The 26,286-nt window shown below is 54.9% G+C and overlaps 2 protein-coding genes across 4 annotated transcripts in view; both read left to right on the top strand.

Annotated features, from left to right (window-relative positions):
- Positions 1-14,538, top strand: part of PACS2 (phosphofurin acidic cluster sorting protein 2) — a 55,296-nt gene extending 40,758 nt beyond the window's left edge. For 2 of the 3 annotated variants that reach the window (XM_023508852.1, XM_012813614.2), the window contains exons 10-24: positions 1,459-1,549; positions 1,783-1,857; positions 1,975-2,120; positions 3,168-3,300; positions 3,608-3,712; positions 3,909-4,015; positions 4,231-4,385; positions 5,076-5,186; positions 5,569-5,677; positions 10,243-10,285; positions 11,083-11,125; positions 11,540-11,675; positions 12,359-12,585; positions 12,878-12,991; positions 13,869-14,538. In XM_023508852.1, the coding sequence (XP_023364620.1) occupies positions 1,459-1,549; positions 1,783-1,857; positions 1,975-2,120; positions 3,168-3,300; positions 3,608-3,712; positions 3,909-4,015; positions 4,231-4,385; positions 5,076-5,186; positions 5,569-5,677; positions 10,243-10,285; positions 11,083-11,125; positions 11,540-11,675; positions 12,359-12,585; positions 12,878-12,991; positions 13,869-13,987 (1,714 nt within the window). In that variant the 3' untranslated portion in view covers positions 13,988-14,538. The remainder of the gene's footprint in view (positions 1-1,458; positions 1,550-1,782; positions 1,858-1,974; positions 2,121-3,167; positions 3,301-3,607; positions 3,713-3,908; positions 4,016-4,230; positions 4,386-5,075; positions 5,187-5,568; positions 5,678-10,242; positions 10,286-11,082; positions 11,126-11,539; positions 11,676-12,358; positions 12,586-12,877; positions 12,992-13,868) is intronic. The other variant, XM_023508851.1, reaches the window with a different exon arrangement.
- Positions 14,539-17,391: 2,853 nt separating this feature from the next.
- The window catches only part of TEX22 (testis expressed 22), a 15,792-nt gene continuing 6,897 nt past the window's right edge, over positions 17,392-26,286 (top strand). Inside the window, exon 1 of the mRNA XM_003803175.2 lies at positions 17,392-17,694. Within this exon, the coding sequence (XP_003803223.1) occupies positions 17,554-17,694 (141 nt within the window). The 5' untranslated portion in view covers positions 17,392-17,553. The remainder of the gene's footprint in view (positions 17,695-26,286) is intronic.

Below are 26,286 nucleotides of genomic sequence, written 5' to 3'. Positions count from 1 at the left end.
GGGCCAGGCAAGGCTGTCCTGAGTGATGGGCCAGGTGAGCTGTGCGGCCAGGGCCAGGCAAGGCTGTCCTGAGTGATGGGCCAGGTGAGCTGTGCAGCCAGGGCCAGGCAGAGCTGTCCTGATTGATGGGGGACAGATGAGCTCTGTGGCCAGGGCCAGGCAGGGCCATCCTGAGTGATGGGGGCAGGTTGCTGGCTTCCTGCACACCCCCCTGCACTGGTAGACCATGCTGAGCCTTGGCACAGTTGTCAGGGCCCCTGGACAGTTCTTGCAGGCCAGATGGGAGGTGCCATGCACAGCAGGCACGGGGAACACTGGCCACGTAGCTCTGCCATCATAGGCAAGTGCCTGGGGGCTGTGTGCTCTGGGCCTGGAGGGTCCCTGGGGTGCTGGCTTGGGCAGGGGCATGGCGCTTTGTCATGGAGAGTTGGTGGAAGAGCATGTGGGGAGCTTCAGAGGCCATACAGGCAGAGGGTGGATAGTGGTATGCCTCCATGAGGGTGAGACAGGCATCCATGGGGTGGCCTGGCCCAGGCAGGAGGGAGGACAGTTGTCCAGTGGAGGGCCTGGGCCAGGCAGGAAGGAAGGGAGCAGATGGCTAGAATCTAGCAAGAGAGAAGTGAGGACAGGTGAGGGTAGGAGGAAGGGGGTACCAGGCAGGGTAGGAGGAAGGATGTCATAGAGGCAGGTCCGCCTCATAGTTTGGCCATGGACTCTTGGGAAGCCCTGGCCTGCTGAGGGGGTGCAATGCAAGTGGTAGGACAGAGAAGTAGGGGAGGCTAAATTGGAGCAGGGGGTCGGGCAACTTGGTTTTTTGCTTTTTAACCTGATCAGTGCAGAGAAGCAGACATGGGGGTTCACAGGGGCCTCTGACAGCTCGCATGGCTCCTTTGGATGGCCTGTGTAGTCTAAACCTCTCCATACCAAGCTCTGTGATGGGGCCCACATGGTGGAGCTCCTGGTCCTCCAGCCTGCCTAGTTGTGGTCCTAAGTGCTTGCCCTCAGGGCAGCATGTCCTGAGCCTCCTTGCCCAGGTGGCAGTCCAGACACTGGTGTGGGACCTGCCCAGTGGTCGGTGCAAACAGTCCTCCAAGTCCCTCTGAACCTGCCAGCCCCTGCTCTCAGCTCTTCTGTGCTCACACTACCTCTGTGAGGGGTTTGTGCGTGTCCCCCTGTGGCCAGTGAGCTGGCCCTGCCTGCAGCTGACAATGGGTCAAAGCCAGTTTTGGGGTGCTGTTTTCTGTGACTGCAAAGCAGGTAGATGAGCTGAAACGCAGCCTCCAGGTGGCCTGGCATCTAAAGGGACCTGCGCCCTCCTGCACTGGGGAGGGCAAGAGAGGGTGTGACCACACAGGTTCTGCAGTGGCTGACTTCTCTATAGGAGCCCTGCTGTGTGCCAGGCTATCCCCCAGGCGCAGTAGGGCACCTGGTAAGTGATGCTCCCTTCTTCCCGGCCAGGCCGTACTTTGAGGGCCTGTCCCATTCCAGCTCACAGACAGAGATAGGAAGCATCCACAGCACCCGGAGCCACAAGGAGCCCCCCAGCCCAGTGAGTTGGGAGTCCTCACAAGCCTTGGAGGGAAGTAGGGCGGGGCCAGCACAGAGGGAAGGTGCCCAGCTGGGCTGTGGTGTGGTGAGTCTTCTGGCATGGCCTGGACTCAAGCCCCTGCAATGCCTCCTCCTCATCTACCTGGCTGCCTCTGAGCCCCAGCACCTCTGCCTGGAGTGAGGTGGCCTTGGCATCCATGATTGAGCACAGCTGATTCTCATCTTACCCCCTAGGCTGACATGCCTGAGAAGACCCGGTCCCTGGGAGGCAAGCGGCCAAGCGATGGCGTCTCTGACACAGTGGCCCTCGTAAGCGGCTCACAGGCCCAGAGAGGCCCAAACCCTTCACCCAGACCAAGGACCACCTCAGCTCCAGTGGGCCACACCTGTGGGCGGGAGTCTCACAGGGCCTCCATCTCTACGCAGCAGGGTCTAGCAGTGTCCCGGGAGCCGTCAGTGCAGCCCGAGGACAGCCCCGAGGCAGAGGCCTCCACCCTGGACATGTTCACCGAGAAGCTGCCGCCCAGTGGGAGGATCACCAAGACAGAGTCCCTGGTCATCCCCTCCACCAGGTGATGGGTGTTCTGTGCTGTGAGTGGGTAGGCCAGAGCCATACTGGCCCACAGGAGGGGATGGTGGTCAGAGGGCTGCCAGTCAGGGTTGGGTGCCTGGCCAGGCAGATCCAGGCCTTGGGGAGCTAGGCTAACCCCATGTGTGCTTATAGCCAGTTAAGGGCAGTTGTTGCCACTGGGCAGTGCTCCTTCCGGAGGGCGGAGCTGGGCTAGGGAGGCAGCTCACTATGAAGCCTGCTGTGGGCCAAGCCCAGGGAGGATGGGGCAGGACAGGGCAGTGTGGCTTCCTGGTGGGGGCGCCCCCAAGGTCTCTCACAGGCCTCTCTCCTTCCCCACACCCCATCTTGGTCAGATGAAGGGTAGTCCCTGAGTTCCTAGCAGCCTGTTTGGGCTCCTACCAGCCCCTTCCTGTCGCTGGGTGTCCCCCTGCCCCTGCCCAATCTTCTCTCCAGTGGCAGCTTCAGTTTAAAGTGTTGTGTTGCATTAGGCATCCTGGGGGTACCTTGTAAGCCACACTTGGCACAGCCTCCCTGTGATATGTCACTGGCTGCCCTACCACTTGTTACAGCCTGAGGTCTTACTTAGGGCCAAGGGGATACAAGCCTGCACCCCCATCCTTACAAACTCAGCTTTCCACCCCACCAGAGCCCCACCCACCTACGGAGAGTCCAAGGGTCAGGTGGCTTCTGTAGATTTGGATTTCATATTTCTGTGATATTTGGGATCTTCCAGAAACAGCAAGTGTAGACACTGGCATTTACCTGATGGGGGTGCTGGGAAAGGGTCATCCTGGTGGCCCCAGTGCCCAGTCCTGGCCTGCACTAACTCCTCCCCAGCTCCTAATCTGGGCGGGCAGGGTGAACTCTGGCTCTGGCTCCCAGGGGCGCCATCAGAGCCGAGCGCCAGGTCGCCTCCAGGCAGCCCAAGGAACCACTGCCCGTCAAGGAATCTGTGATGTCCTTCCTGCCCCGCCATTGAGAAGCAGCCCTCTGTGGGCAGCTGTGATGGGTAGCACTGTGAGCCCCTGGCCTGGCCCTGCTCTGACAGGTCTGACGGAAAGCAGGCTGGTCGTCGGGGCCGGAGTACATCCCTGAAGGAGCGGCAGCCAGCGCGGCCGCAGAGTGAGCGGGCCAACAGCCTGGACAACGAACGCTGCCCAGAGTCTCGGAGCCAGCTGCAGGTGCAGAGGGCGGGTGGAGAGAAGCAGGGCACTGGGAACCTGGAGCCCTCCTGCTGTAGGACCAGCCTGTCAGGGAGCCTGTGTGGGTCCAAGAGCCATGTCCAATGGTTCCTGCTGCCCTCCTGGTCCAGGGCAGCTCAAGCACTCAGCTGTGTGGGCCTAGGCAGCTCCTGTGGTGATTAGCCTCACCTGCTCCGAGCCTCCACAGCTACCGGGGGCCGGTGGGGGTCACTGCTGGCACCAGGCCTGGGGAGGTGAGGGTAGCATCACTGCTCTTCCCTGTGTGGATGGCCCTCTGCATCCGCAGATCCCCCGGAAGACAGTATATGACCAGCTGAACCACATCCTGATCTCTGATGACCAGCTTCCTGAGAACATCATCCTGGTGAACACTTCTGACTGGCAGGGGCAGGTGGGTAGGGGCCTGTGGGGCACAAAGTGGGCCTGGACTCTGCCTGTGAATATCATGGTGGCAGGGGCTCAGCATTACCAGCGTTCCCACCTGGCCATGTGCCAGAGCCAGTGGTGTGTTTGCTTGGACATGCCCCTGAGGTAGGGGTGGCCAGGCAGCTGAGCTGAAGTCAGCATCAGCCCTTTCCTCCACCCAGTTCCTCTCAGACGTCCTGCAGAGGCACACGCTCCCTGTAGTGTGCACGTGCTCCGCAGCCGATGTGCAGGCCGCCTTCAGCACCATCGTCTCTAGGATACAGAGATAGTGAGTCCCACGCCTCACCCCTGGGCGCCACCCTGTGTGCCTCCTGCCCTTAGATAGGGAATACCAGAACCCTAGGCTGTGGGTGGCCCAGGATGGCACTGGCCAGTCTTCCCCAGTTTCTAGCAGTTTCCCTGGGCTCCACATGGGTGGTCACTGGACTGAGGACAATTCCCCTGAACTGCTGTTTCCTCTTTCTTATCCACCCGGAATCACAGCTGCAACTGCAATTCCCAGCCCCCAACACCCGTGAAAATTGCAGTGGCGGGGGCTCAGCATTACCTCAGTGCCATCCTGCGGCTCTTTGTGGAGCAGCTGTCCCACAAGACTCCTGACTGGCTGGGCTACATGCGCTTCCTCATCATCCCACTGGGTGAGGGCTGCAGGGTGGCCATCTGGCAAGCCCTGGGCCTCCCAGGGGGCAGACATGAGCAGGCAGGAGCGAGCTGGGCTGCTGGGCAGGCAGGGCAAGCTGGGCAGGTGCATGGGCAGAGGCAAGCTGGGAGGCTGGGTGGGCAGGGCAAGCTAGGCAGGTGGGCACCACTTTGATGTACATTGTTCCCCACACTCTGCATACTGTGCTGATGCCTCCTGACTACATATGCAAAGCGGGGTGGCCTGGGTGAGGCTGTGCCCACCCAGGTAGCCTGAGCTGGGTATTTGGGTTCTGTGCCAGGACACCTTGAGCCGCGCAGCATGGGTATCCAGTGCTCAGTAATGAACCTTTTCAGGGTTATCAGGGTGTTGTATAGTTGAATTCTATTAATTTTTTTGATTCATATATAACTCATTACGTTAGAAAACAAACTTATCCAATCGTGATCCAAGTCATTGAGACCTAGAGGTGACACCTTGCCCGCACGCACCCGTGAGATGCCCCCTTGGGCTCGACATGCCACTGAAGTGCCTTGTGGTCATGGGTGCCTGGTAGGCGCTGGGCAGGCATCCTTAGTGCAGCACAGGGAAAGGACAGAGAGGGCAGCGGCCCTATTCCATGGCTAGAGTGGGAGGGGCTGTGTGGCTCTGTGTCCCATGTGTGGTGATAGCCCTCCCTGGTGTGCAGGGTCCCATCCTGTGGCAAGGTACCTAGGCTCCGTCGACTACCGCTATAACAACTTCTTCCAGGACCCAACGTGGAGGGACCTGTTCAGCAGGCTGGAGGCCCAGAGTGCTGGTGAGGCCAGGGCTGCTGGTATGGGGAGAGGGTTCCTCCTGCCCATACCCTCCACCTCCAGTGGGGCCCAGTCTCCCAGACTTTCTTCCTGCTTCGTGCTCAGGCTCAGGCTCTGGGGAGCTGGGGCGGATGGGCTGGTGGGCCAAGCTGGGACACCTGTCTCCCCTCTACAAACCTCAGAGCTTATTGGAGAATATGGGGCCTGTCTGGGGAAGGGGAGGAGACCTTGCCCTGGCCCTGGAACCACCTCAAGGGTGGAGTGCAGAGGGTCCCTCAGCTGCAGCCAGCACAGCCATCACTCAGCCCTAGGACCCATCATGCCCCCAATGGGAACTGTCCCCTACTGCTGCAGCCCCGTCCACCACTGCCTCCCCTCATGCAGTGCAGGACACGCCGGACATTGTGGCACGCGTCAGGCAGTACATTGCAGGGGCCAACTGTGCCCACCAGCTCCCCATCGCAGAGGCCATGCTGACCTACAAGCAGAAGAGGTAACACAGTGGGTCTGGGCTGTAGCAGGTACAGAAAGCACTGAGCAAGCAGTGTGCTAGTGCACACCAGATGGGATGAGAGCAAGTGGGCATGTTTCAGACCGTTCCCAGTTTTGTGCACTTTGATGTCCCCGATGGTAACAGTTGGCAGGACACCTGTCAGGACCCAGTAGGGCGGTGGTGGCCCAGCCACTCTGTCCAAACACATGTCTCCTGCAGCTTGGGCATCCTGGCTGGGAGTGGCCATATCCTTGGGCCTGTTGAGAGACAGTGCTGAGCTTTTGTTCTCGTGGGCTCAGGGTAGAATGAACAACGCTTGGGAGCCCAAAGCCTGGGCTTGGGTCCAGCAGTCTTTCCCTGGTGCTACCTCCTTAAACAGCTGGGTGTTTTCACTTTTCTGGTGTCCCTGGACTGAGAGCTGAGCCATAGCCTGGTAGAGACAGCTGTCAGCTGCCTAACAGCACCTAGCTGTCCTGGGTTCTCCTTGTGCCACCCCACATGGGGGTCTGGTAGGGCTCACAGCTGCTGCCCCAGAGCAGGCAGGTGGAGAGTCGCTGGGACCCCAGGAAGCTTGAGCCCAGGGCCCCTCGCTGTTCCTGAGAGCGTCTTAACTATCTGTGTTTTCTCTTTTGGTGGCTTTCTAAAAAGGAAAAAGCATTTTCATTTTGACTTTACCCTAAGGTATGGCTCAAGTCTGCATCCTGCCTGATTTGTCCCCAGGCTGGTCTTCAAGGCTTGTTTAGCAGAGTCCCTGACTGAGTTTGCTTTCCCTCCCTGACACCCTTCCTTTAAGCTGGGAGCAGGTGAGGTGGCCCCATCAGGCCAGAGTCCTTGTGCTCTGAAAGGCAGATGTAGGCCTTTTCCTAGGGTCCAGCCCCTAATCTGAGTCAGGAGAGCAGCAGAGGGACCCTCTGGGGTTTGTGCCATGCTGGCCCTCTGTCTGCTCCATCCAGGGTGTCCATTTAGGAAGTGGCCAGATATGGCCACCTCTCACTGTGACTAAAGGTGGCTATATCTGGCCACCTCCTAAATGGACACCCTGGATGGAGCAGACAGAGAGCCAGCATGTGTGTGTGCAGCCAGGAAGCCACTGGCTGACATAACATCCAGGTGGCCTGAGGCCAGCCTTGCTTCCCATACCTCACTGTCAGCTACTGACAGCCCCAGGAGGAGGTCAAGGCAAGAAGCTGAGAACTGCACCCAAGGAGATGGAACAGTTAGTGGCCATGCCTAGAGCCGCCTGCCACACCCAGAGGGGCCTTCCCCCAGCACCTGGGCTGGCAGAGGGTCCACGAGGGCTGTCCAGCACCTGTCACAGCTCACCTGGAGAGGTGGCCAGACCAGTGAGACTCCTGAATGGGTAAAGTGGCAAAGTACCTAGGCTCTGTCCAGATGGCTCTACCCTCATGTTCTAAGCCCCAAGGCTGGGTGCCTCACGGCTGTGCCCCGCCCCATGTACAGCCAGTGCCCATGTGTCTTTTGCCCTGTGTCGTAAGTCACTCACTGTCCTGGGAAAAGCCGCCCCATCTTTCCTTCCCCCGTGGAGAGTAGTTGGGTCCCTGGGGGCCTCCTTGTTGGACGCACTGCAGGCCCAGAGGCCATCATGCAAGAAGCACCAGGGACCATGAAAGGCTATGGGGCTGACCCTAGACAGACAGGAATCTGAGCACCCCACCCATCCTGCTAAACAAGCTTCAGCGGGAGAGAAAGACCAGCCATGGGACCTCCCTGCTGACCCTGTGGCCAGCTGTACCGGCTGCTCTCTGTAGGCTGTGGCACGAGAGCCTGCAGCATGCACTGGCTGCTGGCTGTTGCTTCTCGTCCGTCTGTCCTGGGGTTGGCTCATCCAAGCAGCTAGCCAGGGCTTTAGGAAACCTGGCCTATTCCCACCCTGTGCCTCTATCCCTGCTGCTGCGTGACAGTGGTGACACTTCCTGTCTGGGTTGGGGTAGGCTGGAGTCCTGGATAGAGCTTGGGCCTGGCTAAGGCCCAGAGTGCTAGTGGGCAGCAGCAGCCATTATCTGGCTGGATAGAGGAAATACTTTGTCCTCCCGGAGCGCTCAGTCAGGGCGCTAGGAGAGGGTTGTCAGAGGGCACAGACTCCCTGGCAGAGTCCCACTTGGCATCTGCCACCCCCTCTCCAAACTGGGCTCACCTGGACTGTCTGTAGGGGTGCGTCCCCGCCCACCTCTCTGCTACTGCAGACTGTCAGGGATAAGGCTCACCTGGGGGTGGATGGCCAGAAATCAGGGCCAGTTTGAGTTGTTGAAGGGGCTTCTCAGGCATCCAGACAGTGCCGCTGGGGCCATACAGAGCACACCTCTGGGTGTCTGCTCTCCATGCCCTGGGCGGCCCTCATCAGCCAGACTTATGATGGCTCTGTCTCCTGAGGGCACACTGAGGCCTTGGCAACCCCTCTGTGCCCAAAGTCAGGGTAGTGGTCTCACGGCTACCACTGTCACCCCTGTCACGCCAGCCCATGTCTAGTGCTGGGTGCTGTCTGCATGGCCCAGACGCACAGCTTGGCTTTGAGAGTCCTAGCAACACCCTCGTGTCGTGGCATCTTGCGCGCTGGCCTCAAGGCTGAACATGGATGAAGGACCACTCTTCTGGGAGGGGTATAGCCCTGCAGAGGCCAGTGGCCCTGGGGATTGGAGCTGCTCATGGTCTGGGGGCCAACAGACACCTATCTGGCTTCTGTGACCTCTTGGACCTGGAGGGACTCAGGCCAGACCTACCAAAGAGAACAGTGGGCAGCTGTGGGTGGAGCCTGGGTGGGCCCAGGACCACGAGGCTGCCCAAACTGTCATCAGGGCAGAGGCAGGTATGAGTACAGGACTCACATTGTTTTATGTACTTGAAATAGTAGAGGAAAACACATTTCAACTCTGTTCTTAGCAGTGAAGGGAAGGCTAAGAACTCAAGCCTCTTCATCACAATGGACAGAATCCATCTGTTATGTGCCAAGGCCTTGGCTAAGCCTTCTGGGTGGGTCTGGAGGTGCTGAGGGCTCTCTGCCAGGGCTCCTGTGTCCAGGCTACCTGGAGGAAGGTAGGCCCTGCTGGCTACTGTGAAGACGGGAATGCCTGCTAGGACCAGCCTTGGGCGGCTGCACGCTAACCATACAATCTGGGCCAGCCCCTGGGTGAAGGCCACTTGTTCGGTTGTAGGCACACTGTAGGCACACTGTGGGCACAGCTTCTGCCCCACCGTCTCCTGGGGAGGGGCTGCTGGCTGGTGCCAGGGCAGGCGGCCATGCCGGGTGTCTGGCAGAGGACTCTTGACAACACTGGGGGGTAGGGTATTGCTAGGTAAGCCCACATTGGTGTTTAGCATAGGACTTTCTGTGGGGCACCTGTGGCCTGGCAGTCAGTTCCTTGGAACCAAAGGGAAGCCCTATCCCTGGGCCTCTGCCAGCCTGCCAGAGGCTGTGGCTGTGCTTTGTACCACACACATGCAAGTCTCCACCTCGAGCGCTCCACCACTCATCAGGCTCAGTCATTTGGGGAAATGAGACAGGAGGAGTGGACATGACAGAACTGCCCTGGGAGATAGCAACAGCTACCACACAGCCTGCCCAAGGGAATAGGGCAGGTGGTACCTGTGTTCCCTACATGCCGGTCACGGGGGCCTCTGAGGCCAAGGAGGGAAGGAAAGGAAAGGTGGAGAAGGCTGACCCAGCCCACTGCCCAGGACCTTCCTTGCCCCATGGGCCTTTCTCAGGTCTGGAGGGGGTGCTCTTCAGCCGTGGGTAGAGCCTCGTGCTCTGAGCCAGCCACTGGTCCCATGCGAGTGCTGTTCAGGCTGCAGTGAGGTCTGGTCAGTGGGAGTCTGTTGTGGACATGGACCACAGGACTAGCTCCTGCTTGGGCCATGTGCATCAAAGGAGGAAGGCAGACATCTCTGAAGTTTCTTGGCTTCTGCCCTCAGGCCCTGGGCATCCTCTGTGGATAACAGTAACCACATTCCCAGGAGAGGCTGTGGTTCTGCCAGAGGTTGTGCAGAACCACATCTATGCAAAACTTGTAGCAAGCACCAGGCACTTTTCCTGTTCAGGCCTCGCCTGCAGGCTGCACGAAACGGTTGCTCTGTTAGATGCAGCAGCTGCTCCTTATTATGACTAAAGGTGGCCTCTCACACTAGCACTGACATTGCACTGACTGCAGGGAGAAAATCTCCAGGCCCTGGCTTTGGGGTGGCCACCCTAGGCACCGGAGAAGACTTAGACTTCTGGAGCCCCAGGGTATAGGCAGCAGGCCCTTCCCCCATTGCACAGGCAATAACTGGCATGGTGGGTGCAAGCAGTGCCCTGGGGATTAGGCAGGATGGAGATGCAGATTCCTCCCACATTGCACTCCCCAGCCTCCCTTGCCAGCAATTGGCCGCCTGTGGTCTCGTGTCTTGCACATGGGTGTGTTGTATTGGAAGGGATGCAGGTGTCCTGTGGTGGCCAGGGAAGACAGGGTGGAAAAGGGTGAGGCCAGGAGAGCTGCTTGTGCCCCGGGGCACCACGTGCTGTGGAGGTGGCCGAGGAGAGCCTAACCATTTGTTCTCCTTGCTCTTAGCCCTGACGAGGAGTCCTCTCAAAAGTTCATTCCCTTTGTCGGGGTGAGTACTACCTGCTTTCCCTGCTCTGAAAACCACTAACCTGCCAAAATGTCTTTTACAGTCAGAATGTTTTTGAAGGATTCCCGAAAGGCCCTCATGAGTTTGAGCTGGGGACTTGTCTTTATGGTGCCGTCCCACAGCGGTTGTGGGCCCAGGGGTGTTGGCTCCCTAGCTCTGCTAGGGTAGGAGGTGTTGCCATATGGAAGCAGAGGTCTTCAGGTTGGGGGAGAGGGTCGAGGTCTCAGCGCAGCCATGGGCATGGAGGCACCTGGCCCAGCCTCTTGGGAAAGAGACCTTGGCCACCTTAGGGTGGGTGTCTTTTAGGGGCCCCAGGACTGGGTGCTCCTTCCCCTGCCAGTTGCCCTGTTTGGACCTACAGCCAGCAGCAGCCACACTGCACTTAACAGTTCTTAGACCCTGTCTCCATTCCCACAGCTTTGGGGCAGCACCGGCCTCCAAGCTAGACCCTCTAACTAGGTCCTGTCTTGCTATACAGCTGGGCCTGGCCAGTCATATTGACATAATCTCTTACTTCCTTGAGGACTGGCCACTGGGAGAGGGCAGTCCTGCTGAGGCTAAGCATCTTCAGTCTGGTCTGCCCCTCATGCTGCCCTGACCTGGACAGATGGCTGGGGCCAGCACCACCCTGGTAGTGCCTCTGTTTTGGACATGTTGGCCCATAGCCGTGGGGAGGCAAGAGCCAAACTGGGTCAGAGCCTTAAGGTGTGAGCTGGGGAGGGCAAGGCAGGGGGTTGGCTCACACCCCCACAGCTTCCACAACCAGCATTGCTTTCTAGGTTGTGAAGGTTGGAATTGTGGAGCCATCCTCAGCCACATCAGGTAACCCTATCCCACCCTGAGGCCCTCAGGTCAGGTAGTCCCAGTACCCTAGTAGGAACCCTGAGCCCAGAGAGCACCATCCCTCTTGTCCTGAGGGCCATCCTGCCCCTATGGCCCAAGAGCAGCTTTATCCCTGGCCTCACAGTGGTGCTTTGCTTAGCATGGAGGAGCAGCCCTCAAGGCGGGGTACCTCCTTCTGGGGGGCTGGTCTCTATTGGGAGGGGACTGGCTTTGTGGGGAGCAGCCACTGTCCTCACGAGGCCCCCACACAAAGGTAGGCCAGGCAGCCTTCCCAGCCTGAGCAGGAAGCTGAGGCTCAGGGCCACTTGGCCTCCTAGCCCCTTCTGGTCAGAGACCTGACACTGCCTGGGCAGGGCAGTAGGTGGACTCACCCTGACCTTTGACTTCTCAAAGGAGACTCGGATGATGCAGCCCCCTCTGGTTCTGGTGTGCTATCTTCCACGCCACCATCCACATCTCCTGCAGCCAAGGAGGCCTCACCTACCCCACCCTCCTCCCCATCGGTGAGCGGAGGCCTGTCCTCCCCCAGGTAAAGGACCACACTGCTCCCATTTTATTCTGTGCTTCCATCTACTTCTTTTGTCCACCCTGAGTCACAGCCATCTCCCGAGGCACCCTCCTTGGCCCCAGGGGAAAAGAAGGAGTAGGTGGAGTCCCTCTAGGGCTTTGCAGGACAGCTGAGCCCAGTTGCCCACCTCCTGCCACAGAACCATGTGGGGCCTGTGCCTCCCTCTGAGCAGTACAGGGACCAGCAGTTGGGGCTTTAGAAGTAGGCGAGGCAGAAGGTCCAGATAGGCCTTTGCTCTGACAGCTGGTGCCCAGGCCCTGGAGCGGAGCTCACCCAAACAGAACCAAGCTGCCCTGGGGGCTGCAGCCTGAGGGTGAAGGCCAGGTGCACTAGGAGGTGGACATCCAGGGCTCCTGCCATGCTGCGCCACTCATGGGCTGGCTCCTGCAAGGTCCCCAGACTCCAAGGGCAGTGCAGGGAGCTTGTGGGCAAGCTACCCAAGCTGCAGTTTTGTTGCTGGCACTCTGTTATTTATACGGGACACCCCTGAGTAACCTGGGCATGCAGGTGGTTCCACAGAGCCTGCTTTAAGCACTGCCTTTCTTTGTCCAGGAAGTGAGAGTGGGTGCTCACTGTGACTTATGGCCCGTGATTAGGACACTGACTAGAGACGCATCTGTGAGCACCTCCCTCTGCCTTCCTAGCCAGGGTGTTGGCGCTGAGCTGATGGGGCTGCAGGTGGACTACTGGACGGCTGCACAGCCCACGGACAGGAAGAGAGATGCCGAGAAGAAGGACCTGCCCGCCGCCAAAAGCACGCTCAAGTGCACCTTCCGGTCTCTGCAGGTCAGCAGGCTGCCCAGCAGCGGTGAGGCTGCGGCCACGCCCACCATGTCGATGACTGTGGTCACCAAGGAGAAGAACAAGAAGGGTGAGGCAAGCGGGCTGGGTGGCCGGGGGCAGGGTGGGGGTGGGTAGGGAGTGCAGGCAGCTTCAGGGAGTGCACACCCTGAGAGCACTGAGAGTCAGGGCCACATCTGGCCTGAGCCCTGGGCAGGAGGGTGTCCTCCTTGATGAGCAGGTTTCTGAGGCTGTGTCCAGTCGAGCCCCTGCAGCTCCCCTCACCCTCTTGGGCTGCTGCGCTCCTGCCCGAGCTGCACAGTGTTGCTGGCCAGCCTGGCCTGAACGAGCAATGAGACCACGGCCAGGCTTTTTCCTCCCAGTGATGTTTCTGCCTAAGAAGACGAAGGACAAGGACGTGGAATCTAAAAGCCAGTGCATCGAGGGCATCAGCCGTCTGATATGCACAGCCAAGCAGCAGCAGAACATGCTGCGGGGTGAGCATGGGCTCCCTGACCAGGGTTTCTCTGTCTCTGTCAGTAAAGTATGGAAGGAGCTCAGAGCAGTCTTGGGGTACTTTGAAAATTTTACCACATAGCCAAGCACTATGGCCCATACCTATTATCCTAGTGCTTTGGGATGCCAAGGTAGGAGGACCACTGAGGTCAGGAGTCCGAGACCAGCCTGGTAACATAGTGAGACACCCATCTGTATAAAATCAAAAAATTAGCCAGGTGTGGTGGCATGCACCTGTAGTCCCAGGTACTCAGGAGACTGAGGCAGGAGGATTGATGAGCCCAGGAGTTAGAGGCTGCAGGATGCTGTGATGTTGCTATTGGACTACAGTCTGGGTGACAGTGAGGCCTTGTCTCACAAAAAATTTCCCCAAATAACCAACCCACCATGACAGTCTCAGCATGCCCTGCTAAGGCACTGATGTGCAGGCACTAGCTTTTCAAATTCTGAGAAAGTTTTTCAGTTCTTTTTGCATTTTTGAAATACTGATGTGTGATCTGCAGTGGGGAAAGCCACTCTTCACTCAGCTGTTCAGAGAGGGCATTCTCAGAACCTGTCCTCTCAGGACGCCTTCCTGGGCAAGGCTGCCCTGAGGGAGTCTTGTTTTAAATGGGGAGCATTGGGTTGGGCCTATGGTGACCCCTCCTGGGCAAGTGCTGAGGGGAGGATGGTGTGGACAAGCAGCCCCAGGACACAGGTCCATTGTGGCCTTGGGGTGGGGTCAGGGGCAGGGCACCCCTGGAGCCGGGGGGTTCTTGAGGGTGTTGGTGCCTGCCCAGACCAGGTAGCCACCCTGCCAGGTGGGCCGAACAGGTCTGGTGGGCAGGTGGGCGGGCAGTCAGGCGTCTTCTCCTATAGTCCTCATCGACGGTGTGGAGTGCAGTGATGTGAAGTTCTTCCAGCTGGCTGCCCAGTGGTCCTCCCACGTGAAGCACTTCCCTATCTGCATCTTCGGACACTCCAAGGCCACTGTCTAACTCCTTCAACCAAGGGGATCAGTGTCCTGCCTCACAGCAGCCACTGCACCTGGAGGGCCCAGCTACATTTCTGCTAACATTTCAGTTTACGACAGAGACAAATACTTAAAAACGCAAAGACAAACAGTCTTAAGTATGAATGTGCTCACAACTTGGAAACTAACGGGCCGCTCCCTGCTGGGAGGAGTGACCACTCTGCTTGTTAACCAGAAAGTTCCGGCAGGTGGCTGGGAGGCCAAGTTGAGGATTGCAGCAGGTGCTCTGGCCTCAGGAGCCACCCAGACCCCCACAAGCCAGGGGGCTTCTTGCCTTCATGTCCTGCCCTCCCCAAACCAAGACTCCGCTTCCTCAGGGAGCCTGGGTCAGGCACAGGCCACAGAGCTTGGTGGCCAGAGGCCGAGGAGCCCAGGGCCCACTAAATGCCCTGGTGGGGGGTGTCCTGAGTTATCCATCAGAGCCACCTGCCTGAGAGCCACCCCCAGTGCCACCCACTCGTGGTTCCCAATAAGGTTCCCAATAAACTCCAGCCTCATGGCGGAGGTTTTATAGTAGCAGGTATTTTTAATGCTTTTAAATACATGTTAAAATGTAGCTGCCAAATAGATGTTGCTCTTCTGAAGTCCCCGTGGAGTTGGGCAGAGCCAGCAGACATCTGTCCCACTTCCCTGAGCCCTTGCCCACCATACTTACTTTCTGGCGCCTTCAGGCTGTCTGTGAGATGCTGCTGTTGCTTTTGTGCCATGTCACTGCCCTCATCTCAGCAAGCACAGGGCCTTCAAGGCTCTAGGCAGCCCTAGCAAATGTCCCAGAGTCCAGTCCAAGAGACAGAGGTGTCTGAGGGCAGGTCTGAGTCTCCCCCTGGCTCCCTTCAGCTCCCTGGGTGCATATAGAGCCAGCTATGTGAGCTGAGATCTGGGGTTGTACATGAAGGGACAGCTGTGAGATGTGTGCATGTCATGTGCAGGAGCCATGTGGCCAGTGAAGGCTGGAGCAGGTTGACCTGACCAGAGAGGCTGTCCCTTCAGAGCCATGGCTATAGCCAGGTAACCCCTGCAGGACTTGGTGCTTCTCTAGGACAGGCTCCATAGAGCATTAATTTGCACTTGGGTCCCATTCCGGCTGGCATCTGCCTTGCCACACAGTAGGTGAGAGGTAACCCAACTGCCACCTGTCAGTGCTACCCACTGTCCCACGGGGGAGGGTTGCTCCCTCAGTCCTGCCTTCCTCAACAAGCATGTACCCTGGAGTCTCCATACAAAGAGCCTACCCAGCTCTTGTCCCATTGAAAGCTGTGGCCTTCACAGGCACATGGGGCTCTGGGCCTTGTTTCTTGGGATGGAGAGCTGGCCAAGGCTGTGCTAAAAAAAAAAAAAGTACCAAGCACAGGACAGGCTGAGAACAGCAGCAGAGCCACTGGTGGGTGCCTGCCTTCTCTGGAGTGACAGATGGCCCACTTTTCTTACCTGCCCCCTCCCCCACCCTGCAGTGGCTGATCAGGGTCATTTCATCCCTGTTAAGGTCTCAGGGCTAGTGCTGTGAGCAGGACCCTGGCAGGGGGCCCTCCTTGTCACTCCTTGGTCCTCCTGCAGGTTCTGCCCCAACTGCAAATGTCTGGGTAAGGGAACAGGCCCTGGCCTCGCAGCTGAGGCTCAAAAACAAGTGCCCTTCCCTCTCATTCCTGCAACCTTCTGGCTGCAGAGCCTGTTACGCTCATTCAGTTTCTTTGCCATGGTTGTACTCAGCAGGAAAGAGATGGTGAAAACTCATTTGACCTGGCTTTAGCCTTAGAGCAGCTTTTAGAGGAAGGCGTCCCAGTGGGCTGCCCTGGCCTCCACTCTCCCTGTTGGTTTCTACAACTCCATGCTCATTCTCACACACGTGAGAGAGAACATGGGTACAACCTCCATCTATCAGCGGGAGGTCCCTGTGTGCCCCAAGCCGGCAGATCTCAGCTGTTGGTCTGTCCTATACCTGAGAACCACGTCCAACCCACTGCACCATGCCCTGGGCCTGGTTAGTCAGGTAGAGACGTCGGCTATGCTTGCCCCTTCCCTGTGCCTGTTTCCCTGTTGGTTGAAAATAGGGTGGTTGTATTCCCACTGCCCACCTCATGGAGATGTTCCAAAGATACGTAGGTCATTATGAAAGTTTTGAAATACACAAAAATGAAGGAACATAAAATCCACAGAAAAAAGCCCTCCTAGCAACACCTATAAGCTGAGCAAGTTGAAACTTGCATAGGTAAATCAGAACGGACGCTGTTGACTATGTTTCTTGGAAGTGAAATAACGGTCCTTAAGTCTGTCTCAATACTTAATGGTGATCCAGGTACATGGAAAAGCACTTTGTCTCCTTAAGGGTGACTAGAAACCACAGCCACCTGACAGTCCTTGTGCCGGTGAGGTGGAGGCTGGTGGATGTGCGTCCCTGGACCTCGGTCCAGAGCATCTGGGCCACATCCCTCCACCCCCGAAGCAGGGGCTCCACCAGTGGTCGGTGTCCAGTGTGATCTGGGCCAGCTCCGCCCTGGTCCAGGCAAAAGAGCTGGCCCCTTTGTGAGTCCCATCAGGGTCGGTGCTGCCACATGGGTCACGTCACACTGTTCGGTTCCTAGGGTGTACATATTTCTTGTTTTTTTTTTTTACTGGAAACAAGATTCGTGTACGTGGCTTTGGGGAAACAAGACTAATGTGCCACGTATGTAACCATGTGGACTATTCCAAGGTGCTGCTGCCACACGAAGAAATCTGAGGGCCCTCCGCCGGCGGTCCCCATCAATCCCTAGGTTCGCCTGTGCCCGCGCCGCAGGGAGGCCCGGCGCGTGCCGGAGACGGACGTTGCGGGGCTTCAGCCTGGAAGGCAGTGCACCCATGGCGCAGGCGCGGCGTGGGTCCTCCTGAGCGGAAGTTCCGGCGCGAACGCCGCTGTGCACACTGCGGCGAAGCGCGGTGAGCCCCACCCACTCTCGCTTTGGCCTCCCCCAATCCGCTGCCGGCCGGTCCCCCCGCCCCACAGCGCATCGCGCGTACTCGTGCCGCCGGCTCTGACCGCCTGGAGAAAGCGGGCGTGGAGGGTGCGGGCCTGGGGATCGGGTGTGGCCCGGCAGTGCGGCGCTGAGGTCACAGAGGCCGGGGGAGGGGTGAGGAGCGCGCTGGTCTCCATTCTCTACGGGCGTGTAGATCCTCAGTGCCAGAGCGCGCGGGTGCTGCGCTGTACGGCGTGGGCTGAGGGGCTGGTGAAGCCGGGAGTCGGCGCGGAAGACCTGGAGCCTTCGGGGAGCCCCGCGGAGGCGTAGCGGTCCGCCAGTGGGGACGGCAGGGCAGAGAGAGGGGCTCGCGTGGGGGAGGGCGGCGGGAGCGGGAGTTCCCGCGCCGCCTGGCCGCTGGGCTTACCGGCCCGAGGCTCACCCCGCAGTGTCTGCCGGGCGGTTGGAAGGCTCCCCTTCCATCTGCCCAGGGGGCCTGGGTAGTGGTGAGGACACAGGCGGTCTTGGAGGCCCTGCCTGGCCAGCTTTAGCTCCTTCCTCAAAGAGTGGAGCGCAGATCAGGAGCCTGCTAGGGGTGACTATGACCGGCCAGGAGCTGCCTCCCCAAGGAAGGAAGCCGGCTTCTTTGCTCTTCCCAGAGCTCAGGCAGCCCTCGTCCCCAGTGGGCCCGGTGGCCGCTTGGGTCCAGTCCAGTGCCCAGAGCAGCATTCAGGAGGACTGGGTAAGCAGAGGAAGCTCCGGCCCAGGCCACCTCCCTTCCATCCACCGGGGCTCATCTGTGGAAATGCCAGGAGCTGGCTTTGGGGTGGGCTGGTGAGGTGGGCACGGGGGAGGGGCCGCTTAGGCCTTAGGAGACGGCTGAATCAGGAGTGATGAGAAACAGACAGTGGGGCTAGTGGAGGGATGTTCTGCCCCACGTTCCTGGATGGGCACGTAGGTGCACCTGCGCCCCTCTTGCCTCCCAGGCCAGTGGGCCACTCGCCTCTCTTGGACGCAGAGAGAGCACAGAGTGCACCTGCCTCAGGTAAGAGTGCTAAACGCCCCCACCGTACGCCGAGAGGGCAACAGCATGGAGGGGAAAGAAGACCCTTGCTGCAGGAACATTGTTCTCCCTCCAGGTAGGTCAGCTCTCAGGAGGAGGATTTGTCACAGAAAGTTGTGACCAAAACATTCCTAGTAGCTTGTGACAGCCCCAGTCCGGAAACACCTTTGCACCAAGGCAGTGGAGAGAGTAGCCACACACTGCTGGCCCTGAGGATATGCCCCTGAGCCAAGGCAGCCCAACTTCCCTCTTTGGGGAGGTTCAAAACCCAGTTCACGATGGGTTTAGGCTGTGATGAGCTCAATCCAAGGGCTCCCAGGCATCTGAGGGCAATCTTGGTCAGAGTGTTGGTCTTGCAGCCAGGTCAGTGTGGGGAGCTGTCAATCCACACAGGCGCGTGTGCCAGTCTGCACGTGTGTTCACCGAGGTCACAAATTCAGGTTAAAACGCAATGGGAAAAGGAAGGCTTCTGGACTTCCTTCCACAGCCCCCTCGTGTCTACCCAGCTGTGTCCTTCAGGCCCCAATGTCTATAAGGCCTTTACCAGGTGTAGGATGCTGGGGACTCCAGCAGGGACTAAACCAGCAGCTCCTCCAGCTTTTGGAGGCCTCTATCTCAAGATAGGTGATCCAGATGGCACACACAGTTCGTGTTGGGTAAGAGCTGCTCAGGAGGAAGGACAGGGCTACAGGGCTTCCATTCTGGACAGGGTTGGAAAGATATGCAGGGCCCTGTGTCCAAGGGGCAAAGATGTAGGGATTTGGGAGAGGACTCTGTTCGGCCCACAGTCTTCAAATACACAGGGGCCCTTCTCAGGCAGTTCAGCCACATTTGCAGTTCCAAGAGATGGAATGGTGGCTGGGAGTAATTGGGGGAGTGAAGGATGAGCTGGGAGGCAGAAGGACTCGGTAGAGCTATGAGCAGTAGAGGGGAGAGGTTGGTGACGGAGGGTGGGAAGAGGACATTGATATATTTCTGCCAACTTGCAGATTTCTGGTTTGGGGATGCAGTTAGCCCTCATAGGCTTGATCTCCTGTGTGGAGTTCCTCTGCCGCCGCCTCCACTCCAGCCCATGGAGGAGATTAGGTTGTTGGCTGTGGCCCTGAGGGGTACAGTGGGTCACCCTCTCTCTGTGCAGTGCTCTTCCTTTTTGTACACCTTTTGTACTCCCTTGGCATGGAGTAGTGTTCTCCAGATCTCACATCCCCTTCTTGGGTATCACCTCCCAGGGAGCCCTTGACCCAGCCCTTGACCCTTCCCTCTGCCTTCCAAGCCTGAGCCCAGGAGAGATGAGCTTATCTGTGCCACATGGTACTGGACACATGCTTCTAGAGTTCAAGTGACCTGGGCTGAGGCCAGGGAGGAGACCTTACCCAATGTCCAGTCTGCATCAAGGAATGGAGCTTTAGCCATCAACAGATGCTTCTTAACAGTCCTGCTGAAATGACCACGGGTTCTTAAGATGGCAGGAATCATGGGGTGGAGAACTGGGGAAGAATTCAACCAACAGGAGATTGAGACTAGAGCTAGGACAGAGCCAAGGAGGCTGGCTCTTGGATGCAATGGGGTCCTGCTGAAACAGCCACCAAGCACGCTTGTCCACACTCTAAGCTTTCAATGTGATTGAGCAGCCCAGGGGCACCAGACAGAAGCCAGCACCACCTGGAGACAGTGCAGCTGCCTGTCATGGTCAGTCCAAGGTAATCTGGAATCTGTACACAGGTGGTTCAGGATGAGGGTGCTGGTGACCACCCAGAAATCAGTAGCCTTTGTAGATAGAAACAGCAGACTCTGAGAGATAATGGAAAAAGACCAGTTTGCATTTGACAACAGAAATAAACTTAAACACATGTGAGGGAAACTTTAACCCCAAGGAATTAACAAAGATGTGGGAGAGACACCGCATTCTAGGAGAGGAGTTACCAGCATGGAAGTGTCTCCCAAAGGCATTTTACAGTGTGGTATAATTCACAGTAAAAGTTGTCTTTTTCCATCCACCCAGCTGGTCAAAGTTCGAATGGAAAAATAAAGATAGCCGTGATAGCCTCAGCCCAGCAGATAGGAGTTCCTAGTGGGGACCTAGCCACATAGCACATGAACAGCACAACCAAATAGAAAGTCCAGAAATGATTTGAATATGTGCAGACACAGCATGGGATGAACATGGTACTTCAAATCAATGGAGAAAAGATGTACTTCCCAACAGATTATGCTGGGAAACCGTTGGTATCTAGAAAAAAGGTTGTAGCCCCATCTTAACGATTACCAATACAAACTTTATCTAAGGTTTAAATGTAGAAAAATGAAAACCATAAAAGTGAAAGAAGAAACCCTGGGTAAATTACACCAAAAGGGTGGCCTTTTGAAGTTTAGCAATGTGTGAAAACAGAGGACTACTGAGGCAAAACAGGCTGTGATGCCGCTGTGCCCCAGCCTATGTGACAGGGTGAGACTTTCCAAACAGCAACACAGAGCCCACAGGTCGCAAGGCCATTCAGTGTGGTCCACCCAGTGCTGGGAAGACTGGAAATCCAGCTGCAAACGGATGGCATTGGGCCGTGGACACGGCTCCTTCCCAGGAAGACGTTCACAGATAGCTGTTGCCAGAATCGTCCTGACTGCTGCACCCACCCTGTTCAAATAATACTCAATAGTCTCCATTCCATGGAGCTCTGGGTGGCATCATAGCTTCTCCCATTTAACGTGACCATAGATGAGGACCTGGAGATGGGAGAAATAGGTAAGACGGAACAAAATCCCAGCAGAACATGAGAGTGAAATCCTCAGGAATGGAAAAGAAGACATTTCCATGCATAAAACAAGGGGGGAACTGTGGATAAAAAGGAACATTCAGAAAAAATTTAAAACTGTTCTGACAAACATAGTAGCTTTGGAATGTTTAGTAAAAAGGTTGGAATATAAATGAATCACCTGGAGAATGGAAAGTGGGAAAGAAAATGATAAACTTAGAAGAAACAAAGTACCAACATCCAGGAAAGAGAAGCAAAGCCAGCAGGGAGTTGAATGTTAGAGAAACCAGGAAGGAACCTAATCCCACAGTGAGAGTGCTGCAGGATACCCAGCATGAGCATAGAAGATGGTCACTATAAGATGTCACAATGGGTCAGCTCCGTGCTCATAGTACTGTTGCAGTGCCAGCCATATACACCCAGGCTGGTGGGTTCAAACTTGGCCTGGATCAGTTAAACAATGACAACTGCAACAAGAAAACAACTGGGCGTTGTGGCGGGTACCTGGTCCTAGTTACTTGGGAGGCTGAGGCAAGAGAATAGCTTAAGCCCAAGAGTGTGAGGTTGCTGAGAGCTGTAATGCCACAGTACTCTACTGAGGGTGACATAGACTCTTGTCTCACCAAAAAAATAAAGATCAGGTGGTACCCTGTGGCTGGGTGAGTAGGGTGCCAGCCCCATATACCAAGGGTGGCGAGTTTGAACCCGGCCCCAGCCAAATAAGCCATGCCCAGTGATGAGGTTTCAACAGCCCAGAGCTGCTGCTGGCATGGCACTAGCCTCACCCTCATACCAGGAGAGGGAAAAGAACCCATGAACCAGTTACAGGCATAAATTGGTAGTTTGTGCCTGTAATCTCAGCACTCTAGGAGGCTAAGGTGGATTGCCTGGGCTCAAGAGTTTGAGACCAGCCTGAGCAAGACCCCATCTCTCCAAAAAAAGAAAAAATAGCCAGGTGTAGTGTGCCGTTTTCCTATAGTCCCAGACACTGGGAAGGCTGAGGCAAGAAGAATCACTTGAGCCCAAGAGTCTGAGGTTGCTGTGAGCTATGGTGATACTGTGGAACTCAACCCAGGACGATGGAGTGAGACTGTTTCCAAAAAGAAAAATCCTGGCAGCGCCTGTGGCTCAAAGGAGTAAGGTGCCAGTCCCATATGCCGGAGGTGGCGGGTTCAAACCCAGCCCCAGCCAAAAAAAAAACTAAAAAAAGAAAAATCCTGAATAACAAGACACATCCAGTAGTGCCAAACTTCATCACCAGAGTGATGTTCTCACTCGCTTGTGTGTGCCTGCCAGGAGCAGGACCCAGTGTTTGTTCATAGACAGTGTTTAGGACAGTGCCTGGCACATAGTGCTCAGTGATTGTATATTGAATAAGTCGAGTTGTGTATAAATAAAATTGTAACTCAAGGATGAAAGAATTTGGAAATCTGTAAAAGGCCAAAAACTATCCAGGCAGTGTTTCACGCCTGTAATCTCAGCACTTTGGGAGGCCAAGGCAGGAGAATCACTTGATCTCTGGAGTTTGAGGTCAGTCTGAACAAGAGCAAGACTCCATCTCTACTAAAAATAGAAGAATTACCCAGACATTGTGGCAAGTGCCTGTAGTCCCAGCTACTCAGAAGACTGAAGCAAGAAGATTGCTTGAGCTCAAAAATTTGAGGTTGCTGTGAGATATGATGACACCATGGCATGGCCTCTAGCTTGGGTGACAGACTGAGACTCTGTCTCCCCCCCCCCAAAAAATATATATGAATATGAATAAAAGAGGGAGTTTGATTGTGGTTAATAGTTTTTTGTTTTTGTTTTTTTGAGACAGAGTCTCACTATGTTGCCTTGGGTAGAGTGCCATGGGGTCAGAGTTCACAGCAACTCAAACTCTTGGACTTAAGCAATTATCTTGCCTCAGCTGGGACTATAGGTGCCCACCACAATGCCTGGCTATTTTTGGGTTGTAGTTATTGTTATTTGGCAGGCCTGGGCTGGGTTTGAACCCATTAGCTCCAGTGTATGTGTCTGGCACCATCGCTGCTGAGCTATAGGCGCTGAGCTGGTTGATAGTTTTTTAGTACACTAAAAATAACCAGTCAGAAAATGAAATGGAAAAGTGGGCTGCATTCACTTTGGTGGGCCCAACAGAAATGATGAAATTTTTGGAAATAAATCTGTTCTTGTTCAATATCTATGAAAAACACTATAAAATGTCACTGGGTGACATATAGAATACCTCTTGGATATGTGTACCATATAATTGCTTGAGCAGATGTAATGCTTTAAACCAGTTTCCCACATATAATTCAGTGCAGTCCCTATTTTTTAAAAAACAAACTTTTCATGAATCTTGAAAATTTTATTCTAAATGTATATAGTGTTTTGGAAATGTATGAATTATCTATTGCTGCATAACAAGTTTCCCCAAAGCTTAGCAGCTTAAAGTAATAAAAGCTTTTTTTTTTTTTTTTTTAGAGACGGAGTCTCACTTTATCACCCTCGATGAAGTGCCGTGACAGCATCACACAGCTCATAGCAACCTCCAACTCCTGGGCTTAGGTGATTCTCTTGCCTCAGGCTCCCAAGTAGCTGGGACTACAGGCAGTCACCACAAAACCTGGCTATTTTTTTGTTTGAACTCACCACGGTATCTGGGTATCGGTATCTGGGGCTGGTGCCCTACTCACTGAGCCACAGGCGCCACCCAAGCAATAAAAGTGTTTTATCTGTAGGATCAGGAATTTGGTAGCTATTTAGCTAGGTGGCTTTGGCTTAGGGTCTTTCAGGAGGTGATATTCACAATGGAGAGGGACAGTTGTCTGAAAGCTCAGGTAAGGCTGGAGACTGCTGCCACAGTGGCTCACTCATGGGGCTGCCCAGTAAGTGCTAGACGTTGGCAGGAGGCCTCAGCCCTGCCCCATAGGGGCCTGAGTGTTCTCAAGCCTGGTGTTGCCCCCCCATAGTGAACAGAGAGGAAGGTGGAGGCTGAAGGTGTCTAAGTCTTGGAAGTCACATTCCATCATTTCTGCAATACCCTTCATTGACATTGGTCCCTATTTAACGTGGGAGGGACAACACAAGGCTGTGAATGCTGGGACATGAGAGTCACTGGATGCTACCTTGGAGGCTGGCTGTCACAGGCAGTAAGGTTAGACAGTAGTCTTTAGAGCCCAGCAGATTCCAAGCGGGATAAATCAGAGGATCATCTGCCTGGACCCATCATGGTAAAATTGCAAAATGCCAGGGACAAAGACTCAGAGCAATGAGAACAGAACAGAGAACCGACCTCGGAAGGAGAGTGAGGCTAACAGTTGCCTCATTAGTAGCTGTGGAAGCTTTTACAGGGGAGTTATATGTGTATGCTGAGAGAACGATGGTCAACCTTAAATGTTTTACTCAACAAAAATATCTTTTTTTTTTTTTTGAGACAGATTCTCACTATGTCTCCCTCGGTAGAGTGCCCTGGGGGCACAGCTCATAGCAACCTCAAACTCTTGGGTTTAAGCAATTCTTTTGCCTCAGCCTCCCAAGTAGCTGGGACTACAGGCACCACCACAACGCCCAGCTATTTTTGTAGTTGCAGTTGTTGTTGTTTAGCAGGCCTGGGCCGGGTTTGAACCTGTCACCCCCAGTGCACGTGGCCAGTGCTGCAACCACTGTGCTTTGGGTGCCAAGCCAAAAAATACCTTTTACTAAAGGGCTAAATACATAAGATTTTAAAATGATAACCAACAAAATTTTCCCCCAGCAGATTGTCACCTCAGTTTTGAAGAACAGACCTCAAATAACACAGAGGTGATTTCAGAAGGTCTGAAATGGATGGAAGGAATGAGGGATGTGAAGGAAGGCAGTGCATGGGAGATGGGGACTGACACCAGTGGGGACGAGTAGTCATCTACAGAAAAACGAGTAGAGTCAGGATGCCAATTGTGTGGTATCACGTCAACACAGTGCCTGTGAATGGGGTTAATGGAGTCTAACTTCCTCTTGTTTTTTGAGACAAGAACAGAATTGTGAACTTCAGATTTTACTGGGCTTACATGCACGCTATGATTATACCAAAAGAACAAAGAGAATCACACTTTTGAATGGGGAGGGGAGGATGGAATAGAAACAAAACACATTGACCCAGAAGGCAGCAAGAGAGGACAGAAGGAAACACAGGATGGACAGCAGTGCTCGCTTGGGGGTGGGAGTGGGGGGTGGGTCAGCACAGCTGTGCAACATACAAATTCATGACATACAAATTCATGAAACATTCCATAGGTTTTTTTTTTTTTTTTGGCAAATTGTATTTTAATTGTGAAGATATTCAACTATCTAGATATGTTCAAGACAGGTATGTGGAGATGAAGCCTGGGAAAAACATCTGAACTAGAGAGAAATACTGATGTCTTTCAAATTCAGTTGGAACATGGGACCATATTTGATATTTAGTAGCAAACTAAGATTTTGGATTGTTTTGACAAGTATGTAGCATACAGTAGAACTAGAAGACCAAAAGAACTAGTATACCAAGAGTGGTGTGCTCCCTACCTGCAACCACAGATATAGGACTATCACCAGTGTCAGATTTAAAAGGCTTGGATTAGAGGGTGATGGATTCAAGCCCGGCCCCGGCCAAACTGCAACAACAACAACAAAAATAGCTGGGTGTTGTGGTGGGCACCTATAGTCCCAGCTGCTTGGGAGACTGAGGCAGGAGGATCGCCTAGGCCCAGGAATTGGAGGTTGCTGTGAGCTGTGTGATGCCACGGCACTCTACCAAGGACGATAAAGTAAGACTCTGTACTTAAAAAAAAAAAAAGGCTTGGATTAATAAAGGAGCTTTGTGCAATTACACATGTAATTTAAACCTCCTCAAGTTTAAGACCTCTAAACTTACTCTGTCCAACTAATGAAAAATTATTGACAAGAATATATCTGAAGAACTCTCTGTGCTCTTAGGAAAAAAGTAGAACATAGGACACAGCAGCAGATAGACTGCTAATATGTCATTTAATTCAGTAAATGAAAATGGGCTGAATGTGCTAGTGAACAGACATCCTCAGGGCTGATACAACCAGCCAACCCAACTATAGCATATGGACCTATGGAGCCAGGGAACTTTGGAGCCTGGGGATGAAGAAGGACACTGCACAGCCTCACATCCGTTCACATATTTTGCTGTCAAACTCAGCAAACTGACCCTGGACTATGGACTTCAACCGTGTGGATGCCTGTTGCCCACAGTAGCTAGTGTGGGTCTAATGGTCCTGTTCTTGAGTGCAGGAGGCAAGCAACAGAGCCATTTGTGCCATGTGCATTTGTTTATTCAGCATTTAGAAACATGCAAAAGTAAACTACATCACTAAAAATTTCATAAAAATTCAAATCTATGAAGAAACAAAGATTTTAAAATTCTACTTGGAAAAGGAGCCATGCAGCTGGAAAATGTTCTTCTTAGCGAAGTATCACAAGAATGGAAGAAAAAGTATCCAATGTACACACCCCTATTATGAAACTAATTTATACCTTTTATATGAAAGCT

Source organism: Otolemur garnettii, unplaced genomic scaffold, assembly GCF_000181295.1.
Source record: "Otolemur garnettii isolate 467f Iridium unplaced genomic scaffold, OtoGar3 scaffold00283, whole genome shotgun sequence".
Taxonomy (NCBI): Eukaryota; Metazoa; Chordata; class Mammalia; order Primates; family Galagidae; genus Otolemur; species Otolemur garnettii.
The sequence above is the reverse complement of the archived record's forward strand: the minus strand, read 5'-3'. Positions and strand labels throughout refer to the sequence as shown.